Source organism: Humulus lupulus, chromosome 9 (genome assembly GCF_963169125.1).
Source record: "Humulus lupulus chromosome 9, drHumLupu1.1, whole genome shotgun sequence".
Classification (NCBI taxonomy): domain Eukaryota; kingdom Viridiplantae; phylum Streptophyta; class Magnoliopsida; order Rosales; family Cannabaceae; genus Humulus; species Humulus lupulus.
This window is the reverse complement of record NC_084801.1, coordinates 9,269,659-9,290,383: the sequence shown is the minus strand read 5'-3', so window position 1 is coordinate 9,290,383 and position 20,725 is coordinate 9,269,659. Positions and strand designations below refer to the sequence as shown.

Below are 20,725 nucleotides of genomic sequence, written 5' to 3'. Positions count from 1 at the left end.
AAGGTTAACCTCTGTAACTACATTTTTGACACTCTTCTCAGCATCTGACACGCTAGCTAAGAGTGTCGCCCTTGACTCCATCCCTGGAGTTGGGTTCGGTCGCAGCCATGGGCCTGAAACACATTGAAAGTTCAAGACATTGTGGTGGAAAAACACTAAGTGAAGAAGCCAGCGATGTGAAAGTTTTACCTCCTCATGTGAAAGCCAAGTTGTTTGTGACCAGGTCAGGCGTAAGGAAGTAATCCTGGTAGTACCTCCCCACGTTGGAGATATGGGTGGTGTCAGTCAGGAAAGTGCGCCCAGTTTCTTGATGACAAAGATGGAAGAACCCCGTGGCTTCTTGGTTAGGGTTAGAATTGAGGTCGAACATGTAGTTGACCTCATGTGGCGATGGCGCAGGGCATTTTTTCTGGCTATACAGGATATAGAGTGCAGCCAACATTCTATATCTGTTTGGGGTAATTTGGAAGGGGGCAACTCCAAAGTAATTGGCTACCCCCTGAAAGAATGCATGAAGAGGCAAAGTGGCTCCTGCCTCAACATGAAACTGCGACCAGACGCTGTAAGCACCTCCAGGAAGATTAGCCATTTGGTATGCGTTAGGTTTGACTAGGGTCACCCTTGTCAGATTGTATTTTTTCAAGTAGTTGGCGATCATCCTGACCGTCACCTTACTTGCGAAGACAACACGCCACTCGACATCCGGCTGAATAGCCTGTCGGGGGCGGGCATGACCTTGAATGTTTGGGTCAGGAATATTTTCGTCTCGACCACTGGTCGAGGGGGCATCAACAGTAGGCTGAGAGAAGTGTTGGAAGTTTTTCTTTTCTTGGCTTTAGTTTTGGTGCAAGCCATATTTTGGGTCGAAACTGGGGAAGTGTTTAGGTTAATGCGAGAAAAAGAAATATCTGGTATCAATGTAGAAGGATGTTCTTCGTCTTCAAGCAGTTGAACTAGGAGGTCGTCATCAATGGGTCTTTCTCCTCCCCATGGGTCTTGCATATGAACTGCAAATAGACAAAGGAGGAGATAAGACACACAGTCTGGGAACTTATGTTGAAAGTTGGAATAACGTTGCTCGCGTCTTTCGACCAGCAGTATTCTAACCGAACACTAAGTTTTATGCTAGCAGTTTGAAAAACGGATCAAAAAGGAAAGTAAAAGGTTTTATGAAAGGAAGCTTTTTCAACTCCTAAGGGGCGGGAAAAACCCAGTTTTTCAACTAGCCTAAAAATCAAATTTTTACCTCGATTTTATGCCCTAAACCTATGATTCTGACTATCGAACTGATTCCTAACTTATGTATAGCAAAAGTACACTACCTTATCAAGCATCAAACGGTATATACAAAATCCTCACAAATTTCTACTCAAGAACGCAAAGAGTTTCAGGGCATAGAGGCATAATACATGGCATCTCAAAAGTCAAACGTCAAAGAAGATTTACTTGAATGAAGGTTGGAGATTCTGAAAAATAGAAGCTTTGGGTTTGTAGGATCCTCGGCAGGGCGTCTGAAAACTTCGAAGTTCTGGGCTCTGGAATATGGTTCTTGAAAGTTTTTAGCAAAAAGATGGAGAGTAAAAGGTTGAAAGAAGAAGGTGGGGGTTACTTATAGAAACCGAGGTGTGCCAAAAAGGAGCAATCATGACTTACCTTTTTTCGAGGTATGGGAGAGTGTAACAGCCGTCAGAATGGTTTCTTGGAAGCCGAAAAGGTGCGATTGGACGTGGTTGGTTCACAGTTTCCGAGAACACACGAGGGACTCTGACAGATCTCGTGGGGCATATGAAAGGTTTTTTTTTCCTAAGTTTACTTATTGCTGGTCGCAATAAATAAACTTAGGGGGCAAATGTTATCCAAAGAACAGGCGTGGATGACGTGGCTGACACCCGACAGAGGTTCTGTTCGACCATCGACCATGGAGATTCCCCTAGCGTAACATTTGGACTTTATGTACGACCAGCTTGGTCGTATACTCCAGATATTTTGAGAAGATCATGTGCAATTATGATCATATCCGAGATTATCTCCCATGATTCCTGAGTATCCGATTAATTAGGAAATAATATCTGTAACAAATTTATGTAATCTTCCTTGAGCCTATAAATAAAGAAAAATAGCTCAAGGAAGGGGACCTCTCTTTTTGGCTAATTTGAGTTTATGCTTTACAAGAGAATTATAGCTATTACCTTCCGATTGTATTATTCATCCCTCTAAGGCTGGTGAAACCCGAAGAACCCTAGTTCTTTGATTACTCCTTTGAGAATCAATATCAATAATAGCTTAAGTGAACGTAGGTCATTACCAATTCTTGTGGCCGAACCACTATAATTTCGTTGTGTCGTTTACTGTTCTTTCCATTAGATCTACTTCAATACCTTCTATCACATCAAGCATTTGACTCTGTGTCAGTTGACCAAAACAAGGGTCAACAAAAACAAACAAAAACCTAAAAACTAAATAAAATAACTATACTATTAATTAAAAACCTTTCTTATTCTCCCTCTCTTTCTCGTATCTTTCTTCTTCCCCTTCTTCTCTTACCAGCCCAGCAGGCCCTAGGGATTGCAATCGGACCTTTCACAGATGACCATGGCCGACGACTGGCGGAGGTGGGGAGCTGCGACGAAGGCGAGTTTCAAAGATGGCTAGGCTGCGAAGAAGGCAAGGTGGGGAGCTGCAACGTACGGACGATGAAGGCGAGGTGGGGAGCTGCGATGTGGCTTTTGGCTTTTGTGATTCTTGCTCTTCTTCTTCCTTGAAAGCCCTTTCCTCTTCTTCTTCTTGAAATTTGGGGTTAGGGTTTCAAATTCACAATTCGGGATCGGGGTTAGGATTTGTATTAATGATGATGATGGTGGTGATGATATTTCTGAGTAATGAGTTTGTATTTTGTTTGGATATTGAACTCATTTGTTGGCTGATTTGGGTATTGATTGAACCAGAGTTGTATTTTGGCATCAAAATATTTAGGTTTACATTTGATTTGGGAATTAAAATATTTTGGTTTGTATTTGATTTGGGTATTTTGTAATGTGTTCTTGAAGAATTCTGGATGGTTAATGGTTTAAGTGTTGTTGATGATAATGGAAAGTAACGTTTTATTTTTGTTTGTTTTAGTTTAATTTAATTTTAATTTTTTTAATTAGTAAATATTTTAAATTAAATCAGATTTAATATTTTTCTTAAAATTTATTCTTATATAATTTTATTAAATTTTAATGTTTTTTTAATTTTAAAATCAATTAAAATATATATTTTAAAAAAATTATTAGATGGACCAATAAGGACATGACACGTGTTTGTCCAATCGTCACCCAACGTAGCTAAACGGATGGAGACGGGCATAATTACTCTTTTAGCGACTTTATGTACTTTTCCTGCTAAAAAAAAGATTGGGTCTATGCCGGGTACAAACCCAAAACTTTAGGTACTTATATCACAAATATCCTTTAATTTGATCTTATTACTAAGACATGCAAGGTCTAACCAAAGGATATTTCCAAATAAAAAAAACCTTATCTTAATAATATGTTTTTTTTTTTTAAAGTTTCTTATAGGAGTTAGTTTTTTTGTGATACATGCTTTTGTCGGCTTTTCAGGCAGAGATACTTGCACTTTTGGTAGGATTAAGATGGACTCAAGATATTGGTCTACCAGTAAAAACATTCTTCTATGATTCCTTGTCTTTGGTCTGAGTTCTGGGTGACAATACATTATACCAAAATGAACTAGGGGTTTTCTTTTATGACATAAAAGCTTTATTGTCTAGCTTTCCAGTATCATTTATTTCTCATGTTGATCGTAATTTTAATGTGGCGACTCATGAATTGACTAAGCATGTCTTTAGGATAGACGATGAACTTTGTTGGTTAGAAGAGATCCCTCCTCCCATTTGTAGTGATGTAATCAAAATATCATATTTATATTTTTTTTTTATAAATTAAGGTGACGTTTAGTTAAAAAAAATAAAAATATAAGAATATAAATAAGAATGAGAAAATAAATAAAATAAAAATTAACATGAATAAAAAAGTTGATAAAATTATTATTAATTTTTTTTTTTCAATCTTGCATTAGAATTATCTTTCTCTTCATTTTTAAATATAATAGTCATTCCATGAAAAATCATTCCATTCCAATAACATTCTAATTCTGTAAAATAAAAATTGATCTTTTTTTACGTTACAGTCTATTTAATTATTCCTACTAAACTTCACATAACTTTGTAAATTTAAAAAAATAAAAATAAAAACCATTAATTTTGCTGTGGGCACAACAAAAGAAGTGATGTATTAGTAGGGGGGAGCATGGAGCTGATCGTCGTCATCTTCTTGAATAGCAAATCCAGGTTGAGAATATTTACAAATTTGCCACAGCGTTTCCAATCCAAGGTGTTCGTTGACTTGGAAAAACAAGCCAGAAGAGACGACCTTCCTTCAATCCTTATAAACCATCACCATTATTACAATCCCCACCCCTAAACCCAAACCAAAATCAGAACCGGAGATTTTTCCGTCACTTTCTCGCGAAAATCCGATCCCAATTCGCCACGTTGCGGAGGGTGGAAGCCTTAAGCTGACCGTTCGATCCGATCGAGTATGTCGTCCAAGTACTTGCCTTACTCCAAGAAAGATATCAACCACTACGACAACGCCAAGTTCCGCCATCGCTCCTGTTTCAAGGTTTCAACATTAGATCTTTACAATTCCGTTGATGATTGATGTATTTTTTGTTTTTTAAATGTTCACTGAGTTGTGTCGATTCTATGTTTATATATTGAACAGATTGGATCTTTTGGTTGGTTTTAATATGCTTTTTCATGTTTTGCTTTGTTAAGTATAGAGCTTTGGCTATGGAATATTGGAATTTGTGGTGTTTCTCATGCTTTGGAGGTGTTTTTTTTGGTTAGAATTTTGGAGATTGATTTAATGCAGGTTTGCTGTTAATGGTTTTACGAATGAAAGGACTTTACTAGTTGATTATGACTAGGAAAATAACAACTTTAGGTTGTTTTCTTGTTTTAAGCGAGAGAGACTTCGGATTCCATTGTTATTTTACTTAGATTAACTTATCTATTGATTCGAGGTGTATGTCTATGGATTAACAAATATTTGGAAAAATAGACCGAAGACTTAACCACATTTCTAAATTCTGTGTTATTGGAACTTTTACATAGAAATGTCTATGTCATTTGCATCCTGCTGATTCTTTTACTATGATTTGTGAGTTCAATGAGTAATAAAGTAGAAATAGTGCAATATATATTTGTATAAATTATATAATTTTATATGTAAATGATAAAATGATTGTTTAGTGATCTAGTTAGTATATATTAGCATGTGGACGGTTTATCAATTAGGGAATCCCTAGTCCCTCAAGTGGAGGGAATGTGAATTTCATAAGATATATGCATAAATAAGGCAATTAATTAGAAGCTGATTCTAGTTGGACTATTTGAGGATTTCACCCTTTTATAAAAGAGTCTCCGAGAACATAGTAATATGATGAACCTCATGATCAGAATTAGCCTTACTCTTTCTTAGTGACAATATTCAGCAAAGTCAATTCATTATGTCAGGAATTAGACATGACAATAAAGGATATCTATAGCGGCAATCTTTCAATTTTATTAATTTGGCATTATATATTTTTTTAGCTGTTTCTTTTCTTATGAGACTATGGTAATTGGATTTGGCAAGAATTTAATATCTTATTTTGATTTTCCAGGTCATTACACAAAGCTTTCTTACCAGCAATATGAAGCATAATTGCTTAAGCTGTAGTACAGGCAAGTTTCTAGTGTTACTGATGATATTTGGTGTAGCATGTCTTATGCTGACACATTCAAGTCCTGCCCAGTCTGTTGATAGACTAGCAAACGATATCAGTAATAAAGGGGAAGGCAAGGTTACTGCCTTCGGTGGCAGCAGACTAGGAAGGCTTTTGAGAAAACCACCCAGGCTTCCTCCTCGTTTACCTCCCGGAAATAGTAAAGGTGGCCATAGTCCAAATTTAGATCCCAAATGGATAGATAGGCAACAAAGTGTTAAGAAAGCCTTTCTCCATGCATGGTTAGGCTATAAAAAGTATGCAATGGGTTATGATGAACTTATGCCTGTGTCTCAGCATGGAGTTGATGGATTAGGTGGGCTTGGTGCTACTATTGTGGATGCCCTTGATACTGCCATGATAATGGGTGCCAATGAAGTTGTTTCTGAAGCAGGCACATGGGTTGAAACACAACTTTCAAGTAGGTTTAGTCAAAAAGGGCAAGTCAATTTATTTGAAACTACCATTCGTGTTTTAGGGGGTCTCTTAAGTGCATATCATCTGAGTTCTGTGGAAGCAGGGACAAACTCAACATCTAAAGCTATTTACCTTGAAACTGCTAAAAACCTCGCAGATCGTCTGCTGTCTGCTTTTACTTCCAGCCCGACTGCTGTTCCCTTTAGTGATGTTGTTTTACGCGATTCATCTTCGCATCCTGCTCCTGGGGGGTTGAGTAGTACTTCTGAGGTTTCTACTTTACAGCTCGAGTTCAATTATCTCAGTACTCTTTCTGGTGATCCAAAGTACTCTATAGCAGCCATGAAGGTTTTGGAACACTTAAAGACTCTCCCAAAGGTGGAAGGACTAGTCCCCATCTACATTGAGTATGTTCCTTAATGAAAGCTATTATATTCTTACTCATCCTACTATAGTACCTTTTTCTAAAAAAAATTAAAATGTTGTTCTTACATTTCTGGGCTCTGAGAAGCATTTTATCTACACAAAAAAGTCTTGCAAAATAACACGCAGTTTTTTCTTTTTAAAATCATCATTTCTATAATGTGTTTCTTCATCTTAGTTTATTGTTAAATATTCAAGTTTCATGGATACTGGCTGTCATTTGGTCCTTTTGCTTCTAGGTTTTCCCTATATGTTTATCCTTCCTAAAAAGGGCTTGAACATAAATCATAATATGTTTTCTATCACAATACATGTAAGAATATGGGTCTGTCAGTTCACTAACAATGTATATATTCATTATTCAGTATCATGTCATATTTCCTGTACTTTATCAGTTTGTTAATGCTTGTGTTCATCAGCGCATTTTTTGTTGATTTACAATGCAATTTGTAGCTCATTATAATTTATGTCATCATATGCAATTTGTATTATCATAAGGAATTTGTAATTAATAATTTGTTTTTCCTTCATTTTTTTCATTGTTCTTATCTCGTTATTTGATGTATGCAGTCCTCATAGTGGTGAATTTAGTGGAGATAACATAAGGCTTGGATCTCGTGGCGATAGCTACTATGAGTATCTGCTCAAAGTTTGGCTTCAAAAGGGAGCTAGCAGAGACAGTAATTTTACATATCTTCATGATATGTATGAGGAAGCAATGAAGGGTGTGAGGCATCTTCTTGTTCGGAAATCAATCCCCAAAGGACTGGTTTTTGTAGGGGAATTGCCTAATGGACCTAAGGGTGGTTTTAGTCCAAAAATGGATCACCTGGTATGTGGTTCTTTCTCAACTCATCACTGTTACATAGTCATGAGTGAACAAAAATGTTCTGTGCCACTTCTTAGATTTTAGTTCGACTTTGAGATGTATATCTTTATGTGGATTGGTGATTTAAGTGATTCCAATTTCTAAGCATATATTGTCCCGAGCAATTGGCATATACACTATAAGAGAAAACAAAATTTTATAAGCATCTCTTAGCTATGTGCTATTGCTTCTCATGACACTTTCTTGAACAAGAGGCATTACTTGATTTATCAATTTCCAGCATTCTGAAAAAATACATTCCAATTTTTAATTACTGTATCGTTGTTAAACACCTTATCTCAGTGTTCATGATGAAATTGACCCCCATATTAAAATTTGGAACACTTCTAATGTTATGTTTGGTACATTTTCCTCCTAGATGCACTGGAGCTCAATAGATTCGCTTACTTGTTCTTATTCACATATTTCTCCTTGACTGGGAGTCCGCTGCTGTATCAAAGATATTGGGTTTCGTACTCACAACTTTTTTTACGATAGTTTCTCATGCATTGGTTCTTCCTAATTTTAGAAGTATTAACTTTTCTTTGTTACAAAATTTTTTGTACATGCTGGTTATTCATTTGTTTTGTTCACATTTTTGTGGTGTGGACCCTGCTTGATTAGAAAAATAACAGATACACAACTTGCAACATGCTAATGTAGTATGGTTTTCTGCCAGAGTGCATCTAATATGTTATGATGCTAAAGTTGATAGAGTATTACATTGTCGTAACTACACCATAGTAGCTGAGTTAAAACATTGTCCACATGGTTTTATGATGCAGAGCAAAAACTTCTCTTTCCTAAAAATAAAATGATTTTTTTGAATTTCCTGCTGGCTTGCTACTTTTGATACCACCTCTATAATCAATAGATGAAGCAGCTGAGTTAATGGACCAAAGTTTTTGATGTAATTTTACTTGACCAATATGTGGACTTTTTTTGTCTTTGTAAAAATATTCATTAAGCACTTGATACATCTGGATTTAGTGGGTTTTAATTTTGAATTTTGATTTTTTTTAATGTAACATTGTTATTGTTGTTTTCAGGTGTGCTTTTTGTCAGGTACTCTTGCCCTTGGTGCCACTAAAGGTCTTACTAAGGAAAAAGCTATGAGAGACAATTTGCTCAACTTTGAAGACCTGGAAAATTTAAAGCTCGCAGAAGATTTGGCCAAAACCTGCTTTGAGATGTATTCAGTAACCTCTACTGGTCTTGCTCCAGAAATAGCGTACTTTCACACGGAGGTTAGTTTTAGTTATGAATATATGAAAACAGTATTTAATCACAAAAATATGTGCATGGGTTATGTGATCAGATTATTATTTGTTTTCTATAATTCATTTTATCAAATACTGTGTGGGGAGTTGACACATTCCTGGAATTAAGCAGGAATTCTCTGAAGGAGGTCATGATGGTGGGAACAAGAAATCAGAATACGTGAATGACATAATCATCAAACCGGCTGATCGTCATAATCTCTTACGTCCTGAAACTGTTGAATCATTGTTTGTTTTGTATCGCATTACAGAGGATCCAAAGTGAGCTTTTCTTTCTTGTGATTAGCTTTCTAGTATTAATATTTGTTATTTTGGTTCATCACACATTTTGAGTTGTAGTTTCTTTTATTTTTCTATTCTTTCACTTATATGACAATATTCTTTACTGTAGATATCGTGAGTGGGGTTGGCAGATTTTTGAAGCCTTTGAGAAATTCACAAGAGTTGATAGTGGTGGATACACTTCTCTGGATGATGTTACTACGGTTCATCCTCCTAGAAGGGACAAAATGGAGACGTTCTTTTTGGGCGAGACGCTAAAGTATTTGTATTTATTGTTTGGAAACAGCTCTGTTATTCCATTGGATAAGTTTGTATTTAACACAGAAGCTCACCCCATCCCAATTGAAGGTGCAATCATGAAAGAATAGTCCTTTGATGTGTAGATAATGGCCGAAGTGCATGTTAGTACAAACAGAAAAGCTCTTTCTGAACTTGCTGCTTAATGTCTCTTCATCATGTCTGAATGATATCAGCGAATGACTCGGTTGAAGAATTAGAGGCAGCGTAACTTTATTTTTGCTTTCTTGTATGATGCATCAGAAATTTTAACATGTATTCTTATTTTGCTATAAAAAGCTTACAGAAAGGAAAATTTTCCAGGACTTTCCTATACTTTTTCCAAGTGCACAATACGAAGAATGTAACATATATTTGCTTTTTATAATTGTTGGTTGGTCAGTAAATTAGATTGGCGATTCAAAATTAAGTGCGATTCTGTAATTGATTTTCCTGGTCTTCCAGCCGAAAACTTTCAATTGATTTTGTCAAAATGTTGTTAATTTTTTTTTTTAATTTTACAAAGCCTAGAAGTTACAATCTACTTAGCATATGCATCTACATTCCTCTTGTAACATTAGGCCATCTCAACATCTATATTCTCATAATCGTGATTAAGGAGAAACAGGTGATCGCCATCCCTGATGACACTTACGTCATCAATTTCTGCATTCTCTGCATTGGTGATTTTAATAGGTTTGCTGCTTCCGAACTTTTCACCTGCAGTTTTACAAAGAGTAAAGAGTGAGAAGGGAACTATTCATATACCTAAGCAGTTTGGTGAGCATGTTCAAGGTTTGTATTTTTCTTATTATTGATTTCCACTTTAATTCTCAATTTCTTATTTAATATAAATCAATAGTGAATAATTAAATCTTCCTATTCAGGTTGGCAATACTTTTCTTTTCTCGGATCAGAAAAAGGCTTACCGGCAACCTTGAACAGCTCGTCAATTGAGTCAGGTAGGATTATTAACTTTCCATGTTGCCGATGATGCGTACTACTGTTCTGAAACTTCATGTGGATAGTGACTCTTTTCCTCATTGTTCCCTTTCCCTTCTGGTTTCCAAAAGAGCTAGAAGTTCTTATATGTGAGTCTGTCTCTGCCCTTTTCAATTGGGAAGTGCTTTCACCTGCTTCTGGCACCAAAAATTGTATTCTATGTTCGTTTGCTTTTCTATTTTCATAATTTAGTAAGAGTTCACATATGCTCTTATTTCCTTGCTGTTCTACTAAAGCTTTAGGCGTCCATCCTTTGGTGTCCGATATGTTCGTACTTGACCCTCCAAGTAAATTCCTAACCACCTCGAGATGCTCCTTGCTGACAGCTGCTTGATGAGCCATTCGACCACTATCAGTCATAGAGTTCCCACACAATGAAGAGCCTGTAACACTCTTCTCTTTTTCCTTTGGCCCTTTGAAATGCCCATTCATTTCCTCCTGTATTAGTACATCCTCTTGTATTATATCGCGACACCCCATGTAAGAACAGCATCCTTCTGTTTGTCCTGCTCCTTCAGTCCACTCGTTGATGATTGATTCAGGATCTGAATGTGGGTTTTCATATCCCAAGCCTTCTTGCCCTTTCATTTTCTGTGGAAATGAAAAACAAATTAACTTGGAAGATAACCGTAACACTCACACTCATAAAATCCATTTTCTGTTTCTAGAAAGGTTTCCTAATAAAAAATTTCTTACCAGAAAAAAATTATTCATGATGATATGCCCATCTTCTGTATTTGCTTGTATGATGTTCATCAGTGGTGTTATATTGAGCCGTAATATTTGAGCAAGCTCAGTTGTCCTAACTGTAAACGGCTGTGGCCTGTAACATAAAACTCCAATTTCTCCAAACGTTTCTCCTGCACGTGCTTTTCCAATAACCTGCAGTGAAGGCATTTAGAATGTGAGGGTCGGGACTATTTGGTCTCTTTCATAATATATATATATATATAAATATATATGTCTACTATTTTTGTCTGTACGTACATATGAACACACAAACACATAAATGCATTTATACATTTGGAGAAAAGTAATAACAATACGTACTTGATCATGCCCAGAAGTATTGGATATGAAATCCTGTGGCCAAGATTTTGTCAAGTAAACTTTATGTTAGAAAAGATTATTTAGGATTTTGTGAATCCATGCAGGACTGAAACTGAGTTAACTTACCACTGCTCCCGAGACCAGTATATAGAGATCGGTTGGAGCCTCATTCTGCAAAATTACGTCTTCTTTAGGTGGGAAGTACTCTGCCTCCATCTCTGAAACCTTTTAAAGTAAAGAATGATATTACTTTCACTCTCTTGAAACGTATAATACATATGATAAATCATGAATTAAATATTGTATATGTGTATATCTTGTATTTATTCAAAACGATCAAGGCACGTGCTTTATTGTTTTTGTGGGCCCACCAGACCAGTTAACATGGTTGTCGATTGGCTTACAGAAAGACTCCATAAAGAAAGAACGAAAAAAAAATGATGATGATGATGATATTGAAAAGCTAAGTGAAAGTCATGTTGTTTGTTACCAATTGGAATAGGAAATCTTGAGAAACTCCTTGGAAGAGATATGCTTTCTGCACTATGGGTAAGAATAGATGGTATGCAATACTTGAACGTATGGCCTTTGGCAAACTGTTCAAGGTTTCTTGCTGCTTTAGTCCTTCTGTTTTGAACCTTAGACATAAGTGTGACAACATTTGATCCTGTACTCGAGGAGGCAAGTGATTTCGTTGAGCAAATTCCGAAGCTGCTCTGATTGTTTCTCTCTGCATCAACATAAAGTACTTAATAACCACATTTTGTTTCAGCTAAATAATTCTTATATTGAAAATAATCCTCGAAACAACCAATAATAGTTTCAGGTCAACTTGAGTCAATAACGTGGGGCGGTTTAATGGTTGTTTCATTTTATGAGTTGTAAAATTTTGGTTTAGATTTTTCTATATGACACTATCAGATGTGGGGTAGAGAGTAATACATGTATGTATGAGTATATATTCAGAGAGAGAGGGAGAGAGGGAATATAGATTGTATGGGACCAGAAATATTTGAAGGGCCCAGTAGTCTTCATTGCCTAAACAGACAGAGCAGGGCCAAATAATTGAAAGGCCTAGTGCCACCATAATTAAGGACCATTACTGCATGTATGTATTTATTTAAAGCTCATAACAATCCACCTCTAATATTGTCCTGGAGAAAAAGAGAAGAGATTAAAAAAAAAAGAAAATTCATTGATTTAAAAACTTGTGCTCAAGGTAAACCTGTTTATACTACATAACATGGGAGATGGGACCACTTAAGTAAATACTGATTGGGACAAGTTTAGTTAGAATCTGTTTTTTTTTTTTTTTAAAAAAAAAATATGAACATATTTTAGCAGGTGGAAAAAGATGCACAAGTTGGAGCAGTAAAGACCAAAAATAGAGACAGGCAACTCACGAAGTTTCTGGTGCGGCTGGTCCAGTGAACAACCAAGTTTGTCATGTTCCCAATGAGGTAAGATGTTAATCCCAAATTAAAGAGCATGTATAGGATATAAAAAAGCATTTCCCTTGGATTCTCAGCATGCAAATCTCCATAACCAGTGGTGGTTAGTGTTGTAATTGACCAGTAAATTGAAGCTACATATCTGTTCCAAAGACTATCTCTTTTGAAATTTGGGTTCACCGCACCTATCCATGTCTGGCTTGGATTCGGATATCTGTCTGCTATCAGATAGTTAATACATCCGGCGAAGTGTACTGCGAAAAGGGTCACCTGAAAAGCTCACAAGAAATGGAGTGAACTACTGTTTGAGGCTTTTATAACATAAGCTGAATGAGATGTTTTGATGTTTTCAGGGCATACAGAAATAAGTTTTGTACAGCGAGTCCAGAAATAGTTGAAGCGGATATCCTTCTCAAGTCTGAATTTAAGAAAGGAAGCAGATTATTCAGTAGTTGTGATATTTGTTCATGACAGAATAGAAGGATTATAAATATATTGGATTGATGGACTTGGTATGTGTGATCATGGACCTTGCAAACAGAGAGCTGACTCGTCTGAGGCGCCAGAGCCTGAGCATGTTGAGCAGTTTAAACCCAAGTTCACCACCATGATGATTCGAGAAAAGAAGGCTGATGGATTGAAATGGTGCCGTAGAGCAGACATCAAAAATGAACCAGGTACATAGGTACCTGAAAGTTTGGATTAATAAGGTTAGTTTTTTCAGTTGTAAGGAATAGATAATATAGCTCTTTATTATTCATGTCAACTGAATAGAACGTAGTTAAAAACAACGGTTGGAGAAGGGAGAGTTTACTCACCTAATTGCAATCTTCTTTGGATTGTCAATAAGAAGATATGTGTGGCTGTCGAGGTACGCCACGAAGAAGGTAAGGACGATGTCAATGGCGAAGAAGCCATTGATAATGTTATCTATTATGAAGAGAGCGTCTTCTTTATACGGCAGAAATGCGAACTCAAAGGGGCATAACCAGGCAGAGTAAACGACAAGAACAACCAGAAATATCTCCCAAGCCCTGCTCATGAAAAGACATGAGAATAAGGAAACATTTCAGAGAATAATATATAGTATTCATGTGTGTACAAAACACACATATATTATGTATATATATATATATATAATCACCTATAGTGGGGATTGAAAGGGGAAACAATGTATTTGCGGAGTTGGGTAGTCTGGTTGATTCTGGCTCCAAGTGATGGCAAGAGATCACTGGAGAAGAAGCTGCTCTGAAGACTTCCCATTTGGAACTCGTCGGTATAGAAACGCCGAAAGAAGTTTTTTGTGCATGAAAACGACATTTTCTCTTTTGTGTGGTGGTGTGTATGTGTCTTGAGATGAATTGCTCAAAAGCTAAGCCAAACAGTTGAGTCTGCAGTTAAACTGATTATTTGGTTGGAGAGTAAGTCTTCTGAGGATGAAGAAAAAAAAGGACTATATATAATAATAATAATAATATAGGATACGAGCGAGAGAGACACGGGTTGAACTTGTATTGTAATTTATTACCTTTGCTTGATTTTCATGCATAGCTTAGACAGTAGTGGTTGACCAAGGATTGAGAAAAAGAAAGTGGCATGTATTAAAAAATAATATGTACTTTTCTCTCCTTGGTGCTCTCTCTAAAGAAAAGAGTGAATATTATATATACTAGAAAGGATATGGAAAAAGAGGTGTGTGAGAACAACACGTACGGAAAGACTGAATGAGATAAGCGGGAAAGTGGCAGACATGTGAGTCTTTCTGTAGTCTGTAATGCAGTTGAAGCAGATTGTATGTGATCTTGTGTGTGTGTGTGAGAGAGAGAGAGAGAGAAGAGGGTGGAAATGGTGTCTCTGGTTGGTGGTGGTGGTGGTGGTGGTGGTGGTGGTGGGAGCTCCATCATAGATGCATGTATGACTATGGGTTGGGCATCATCATCATAATCATCATCATCATCATCGCATAATACACATATATATGTTATATATAGCCTGGACTTGGATTAATTTGTCAAAACAAAGGACAAGTTATAATATTGGTGTCTTCCTTTCGAAATACACAAATGGACCAGACAGCTATGGGGTAGGATGGGGAAGAGATGGGGGGCCTCGTATCATACATAGGATGACACGTGGACCAATAGGAGGATGTTTTAGAGGTGAATAGTACACTTCATGTGCCTGTCCAGAAAAAAAAAAAACTCCCCACTTTGGCCCCCAAAAACCAAAAACCAAAAACCAAAAATCAATTTTTACTTCCCCATTATATCAGATATAATTAAACTTATATAGTTGTTTGTTTATGTAACGCAATAAGAGCCATATAAGTGTGAAATTGATTCCTGCCATATATAATATCCAACTCTCTTTCTCTTTCTCTCTTTCTCTCTCTGATTCTGATATAGTTTTGACCCTTTTCTAATCAGCCGACGCTTTGTTGTGTATAATAATTATAATCTCCTATTTTATGAAAAAGAAAGAAAAAACAAATTGTTATCTAATCTAATCTAACTACCTATATAATACTTTCTTTTTGGCTAACTTTTGTTACGTGGTCCGTGAGTCGACTATATACTTGTCTTAGTTTGCTATAGTTTGATCACTTATACGGAAAGCTACTACATACTATTATATATATATATATATATATATTCACTGCTTGTAGTTATTATCATTATAATAATAAGCTTATTATAAATATATGGTGAGAATCATAGGATTGTTTTTCATCAAATGGTATTTTTTTTGGTATATATCAGCCGCAATATACATGTGGTACTCATATTGAACACGATTGGACATGATCATAGCATTTACAAGGTTTCAGGGATCTTTTGATTATATATGCAATTTGTATATTGATGGAAAATAGAGAAATTACAAAAGTTTAAACATTCAAATTAACATTTATATAAGTTTGAATTTCTTGGATTTTTTTTGTTAAAGTGGAATTTTTTTTAGGATCTTATTATTTACCTGTTATTCCAATATTTTAAATTCATATTCCAAATGATCACCGTCAATTTTTGAGCATCAACGTACGGTTTTCACATGCGACTAAACGAATTTTGGGGACTAAGGTGAAATGAATTGCAAAGGTATAATCCATGATGAACAAGAGTACTTTGGAAACCAATAATAATGACTTTTTTTTTTAAGAAAAAAATTGTGTAAAAGAATATTTTTATAAACACTATATCAACTTAAAAATCATACGAGATAAATACAAAAATATAGAGTTTGGAATGAGAATTTTTGTCAATAGCTACCGCATAACCCTCACTTTTTAGCCATGAAAAACCTCATCAAAATCATGAGTAGGTAATGTTTTATTATCTTTAAGAGTAGAGGTGTAAATGTGGGCCGGGCCCATGTCGGCCCATTTTTGAAAGAGTAGGCCCAGCACGGCCCATGGGCCCGACCCATGTCGTGCCGTGTCGGGCCCACTTTTAGGCCCACTTTTTTTTTGCTAAAAAATGTGAGGATGGAGAATTGAACCCTCCACATCCTCTTTAACCATCAATGGACTTACCACCAAACCAAATACATTTCTTTGTTTAAATTATAATTTTAGATATTTTTATATACTTTTTAACAATATTTTACACAAAATTATATCAAAGATAATTATTAGAATTTTAATACCTACTAATAAATGCTAAAAATTTATCTAACAAATCTTAAAATAAATTAATATAATTATAAAAATATAAACATTGAGAAAAATAAGACATATATTATCATTTTAATTTATTAATTATTGACAAATAAAAATTTATTATGATTATTAATGTCAAAATATCGGGTTTTTTTATCGTGTCGTGCTTTCGGACTAGTTTGTTCGTGCTTTCGTGTCGTGCCTTCGGGCTTGTCGTGCCGTGCTAAGCCCGTGTCGTGCCGTGCCTGGTCCAAGCCCATATTTTTTCGTGCCGTGCCTGGCCCAAGCCCATATTTTTTTCGTGCCGTGCCGGCCCAAGCCCATATTTTTTCGTGCCGTGTCGTGCTCGTGCCTCCCGGGCTCGTGCCGTGCTCAAAAGCCCGGCCCGTATTTACAGCTCTACTTAAGAGTAGGTTAAATAATATTAATATATATATATATACAGTTATATGTGTCCAAAATATACAAAAGTGATAAAAAAACGATATAATCATAAAGTATTGTACTATATTTCTTGGTTAAGTATGAAGTTGCATCTCAAATCTAATTAGTGATGCGTGATTTATATTTTTATAAACAAATAAATATTTTCCTACATTTGAGAAAATAATTAATAAACACTATCAATTTTTATTCAAAACATAGAGTAAATTCTTTGACAAAAACATGTTCATGTTGTTTTAAAAAAGACATTAGAAACATCATTCAATTCTAGCTAAGGTCTAATGAACAAAGAAAATTAATAAATATCTCAAGAATTCGTTTACAAAAGTTTTTTTTCTTTCCTTTTTCTACAAAAAAACCAATTTATGATTTTATTAAAGTTATTTTTTATTCTTTAATAAGAAAAACTTTTTAGTTGGGAGATGTTTAAAGGAAATATATATATGTATATAAATATATCATATATGTATGTGTATGTGTGTGTTCACGCATTTTGAATATAATAAATAGTCATTAACTTCACTTATCAAGAAGATATTAGCTACTAGCTATCAAGAACTAGCTAGGCGCCAAAAGGATTATCTATATAAATATTTCCACCATATGGGATAAATGGGAGAGAACACAATTAATTAAAAAAAAAAAAATTGCTGCTAGAAAACACAATAATTGATCAAAACAAAACTCAAGTAATTAATACTTATTATTGAAAGAAATGTATTTGTGGCCACCAGAGAGCTTGAAACCCTTTTCATCATGATAATTATTTAGTATTTTGGATTTATATGAATATATATATGGTTCCAAATTTATGTAGTTACAAGATTGTGCAAGTATATATACAATTGTTTTTGGACTAAAAACAGAATTTATTTAGTATAAATAAAAAACTTATTATTAGCTCAATTGTTTGTGACATCCCTACTGAGTTGGCAATCACCCATATATATATATATATATATATATATATATTAGGTAAAAGCAACGTGCAATGCATTGAGTTAACAATGCATATTTGCTTAGTTTCAAAATTGTAAATATTGTCTATAATTTTAATAAAAACTGATTTATTTTTAATAAATATTTATATCAATAATTTCTACATATATGATATCTAAACATAACGTGACATATGTATATGTTTACATGACTACATGACATATATATAAAATACAATAATATTATAAAAAAATTAATAATAGAAATAAAATAATAACAGAAAAATTTATAGTGTACATAATAGTATACATGCATCAATTATTTTTACTTTATAATGTATACTACAATACCCTTTGGTGAATTTGATGAAAAAAAGAGCCACAATCACTTGCTAAAAAATAAACTATTACACAAATTTATAAGATAAAAAAATGATATGTATGCTTTTATTATTTTTAAATAAATATGATTTAATTATTTAAATTATCATAAAATATCCTATTTTAATTAATTTATTATTTATGTTTGTTTAAGTTTATAATATATAAAATAAGATTATATATTATATGTTTAATATAATATTATGTTTAAGTTTAATTAAATTTTATTTAAGTTATAAAATATATAGTTTTATTATTTTTAAATAATTATCATTGTAAAATATCTTATTTTAATTTGTTCAATTATTTATTTATAATATTTTATTTAAGTTTAAGTCATGTTACAATCTACCGTTAAATATAAAAATATTCTATTAAATATAAGAATATTCTATTAAAGTTAAAAAAATTAAAAAACTTTTAAAACAAAAAAATTTCGTTTTCTACACACTTTTTATATAGAATAGATATGGAAAATGAACTATTATAACTGATAAGCCAAATTGTAAATAAGATCACTATCCAAAATTGACATCCTCATAAATGTGTTATAGAAAATTTGTAAGAGTAGTGTATAGCACCACTGATCTTTTTTTTTTTCTTTTAAAAAAATATAAACTCATACATCAAGGGTTAAAAGGGATCCACTAGACACTAGTGAGTAACCACTAAATATATGAACAAAATAAAGTTGTGAATTAGTGAATAGAAAAATACATAATAATAATAAAATTATAGTGACGTTTAGTTAGAAATGTTATTAACTGATGTTATTGTAGCAAGGTGTTATTTAAATATTTAAACTATTTGTAATGATAAATTAATTTAGTACTAGTAGCAATTTACAAATGCAACTGAAACTCATATATATCACTAGTGGCATTCCATAAAATACAAATGCCTCAAACATTTTGATTTGATAATATTCAAAATGCCATCTACAGCTGTAAATGTGGGCCAGTCTGGCCTGACACGTCCTACATTTTCGTGCCTCCGAATAATTTGGGTCGGGCTCGTATTCAAATTCGTGTCGGGCCAGGCCGATCCACTTTCTTTATTCGGAATCACTTTATTATTGCTAAAAAATGTGAGAATAGGAAATTGAACCCCTACCTCCCTTTAACAATCAATGGACTCTCCACCAATCCAAATATATTTCTTTGTTTAAATTATAGTTTGAGATATTTTTATATACTTTTCAATAATACTTTACACAAAATTATATCAAAGATAATTATTAGAATTTGAATACTTTTTAATAATAAACGCTAAAAATTTTAACTCACAAATCTTAAAATAAATTAATAAAATTATAAACATTGAGAAAAATAATAGACTTTTATTATCATTTTAGTTTACATATAATTGACAAATAATTTTTTTTTTTATCATTATTAATGTCAAAATATTGAATTTTTTATCGTGTTGTGCTTACGGGCTAGTTTGTTAGTGCTTTCGTGTCGTGCCATGCTTTAGCTCATGTCGTGTCGTGCTGTGCCAATTTTCAATTCGTGTCGTGCCTGGCTCAATCCCATTTTTTTCGTGCCATGTCGTTTTCGTGTCGGTTTCATACCGTGCTAAAAAGTCCCACCCATATTTATAGCTCTAATGCCATCACAGAAATGTTTTTTTAAGGTAATATTTTAAAAATAATATATGTAGTAGAGAGATAAAATTTAATTGCCACTAAAATTAAGTAATTTAATAAAGATATTAACAATCAATGTCACATTAATTAGTTATTAATATTGTTATGTAGTGGGATAATAAGACGAATAGATATTTGACAGAATGCACTCTTTAAAATAGTCAAATTAATAGTTTTATTTGTGGTGGGATGCGATATATAATCACACACGAATATTCTTAAAATAGAAAACAAGTGTGTTTAATAAAATAATATTATTACATGCATAATAATGTGTTATAAAAGCTCCATCAAAAAAATCCTCCATAGAAATCCAAAGCAATATTATATAATATATTCCTAATTATAAAGATTAATTATTTGGAATTAAAACTTACAAGAAAGTGACTAATAAAAAAGATTTGATAAAATATTTGTCAGTGATTGGAGTGAGAAAACCAAGGCTAAGAGCACTCCCATCTCGTGAGCTATATTACAAAAAACGGTAAAAAATAACTAAAATTAAGAAAATAGATATCCATCGGATGATGTATTTTATAAATATTTTTAGATAAAGTTACAGTAAAAAGCTATATCTAATGTATACTATTCATCATTCAACCCAATTTTGTAACATTAAAATATATAAGGATATTATTTATAGTTATAGAAAATATTTCAAATAAATAAAAAATGTTTGAAAATATAATATTTAAATGATATAGAGAAAAAAATAAAGAATCTGATGTATGGTAAAATATAAAACTTAGAGGTAAAATAAAAAATTGTATATTTT

General features: G+C 33.7%; 2 protein-coding genes and 1 long non-coding RNA gene across 5 annotated transcripts; 2 read left to right on the top strand and 1 right to left on the bottom strand.

The window, feature by feature from the left end:
• The first annotated feature begins 4,304 nt into the window (after positions 1 to 4,304).
• Positions 4,305 to 9,822, top strand: LOC133801136 (mannosyl-oligosaccharide 1,2-alpha-mannosidase MNS3). The gene is made up of 6 exons (XM_062239289.1): positions 4,305 to 4,685; positions 5,731 to 6,656; positions 7,243 to 7,504; positions 8,590 to 8,787; positions 8,933 to 9,081; positions 9,212 to 9,822. The coding sequence occupies exons 1-6, from the start codon at positions 4,602 to 4,604 to the stop codon at positions 9,468 to 9,470; spliced, it is 1,878 nt and encodes a 625-aa protein (XP_062095273.1). The 5' UTR covers positions 4,305 to 4,601; the 3' UTR covers positions 9,471 to 9,822.
• Positions 9,823 to 15,297, bottom strand: LOC133801135 (potassium channel KAT3-like). 3 transcript variants are annotated; one of them, XM_062239286.1, is made up of 12 exons: positions 14,410 to 15,297; positions 14,026 to 14,283; positions 13,700 to 13,915; positions 13,412 to 13,570; positions 13,242 to 13,299; positions 12,834 to 13,151; positions 11,921 to 12,160; positions 11,557 to 11,655; positions 11,431 to 11,463; positions 11,077 to 11,262; positions 10,308 to 10,971; positions 9,823 to 10,098 (listed from the first exon to the last, which is right to left on the bottom strand). In XM_062239286.1, exons 2-12 carry the CDS (start codon positions 14,199 to 14,201, stop codon positions 9,956 to 9,958), a joined length of 2,292 nt encoding a protein of 763 aa, XP_062095270.1. In that variant the 5' UTR covers positions 14,202 to 14,283; positions 14,410 to 15,297; the 3' UTR covers positions 9,823 to 9,955. The 3 variants fall into 3 exon arrangements, with proteins under 3 accessions (XP_062095270.1, XP_062095272.1, XP_062095271.1); XM_062239288.1 differs by having other exon boundaries at positions 14,595 to 15,297; XM_062239287.1 differs by lacking the exon at positions 14,410 to 15,297 and having other exon boundaries at positions 14,026 to 14,305.
• On the top strand, positions 11,248 to 11,897 carry LOC133801137 (uncharacterized). The gene is made up of 2 exons (XR_009876752.1): positions 11,248 to 11,284; positions 11,535 to 11,897. It is a non-coding gene; the product is annotated as an uncharacterized LOC133801137 (long non-coding RNA).
• Positions 15,298 to 20,725: the final 5,428 nt, after the last annotated feature.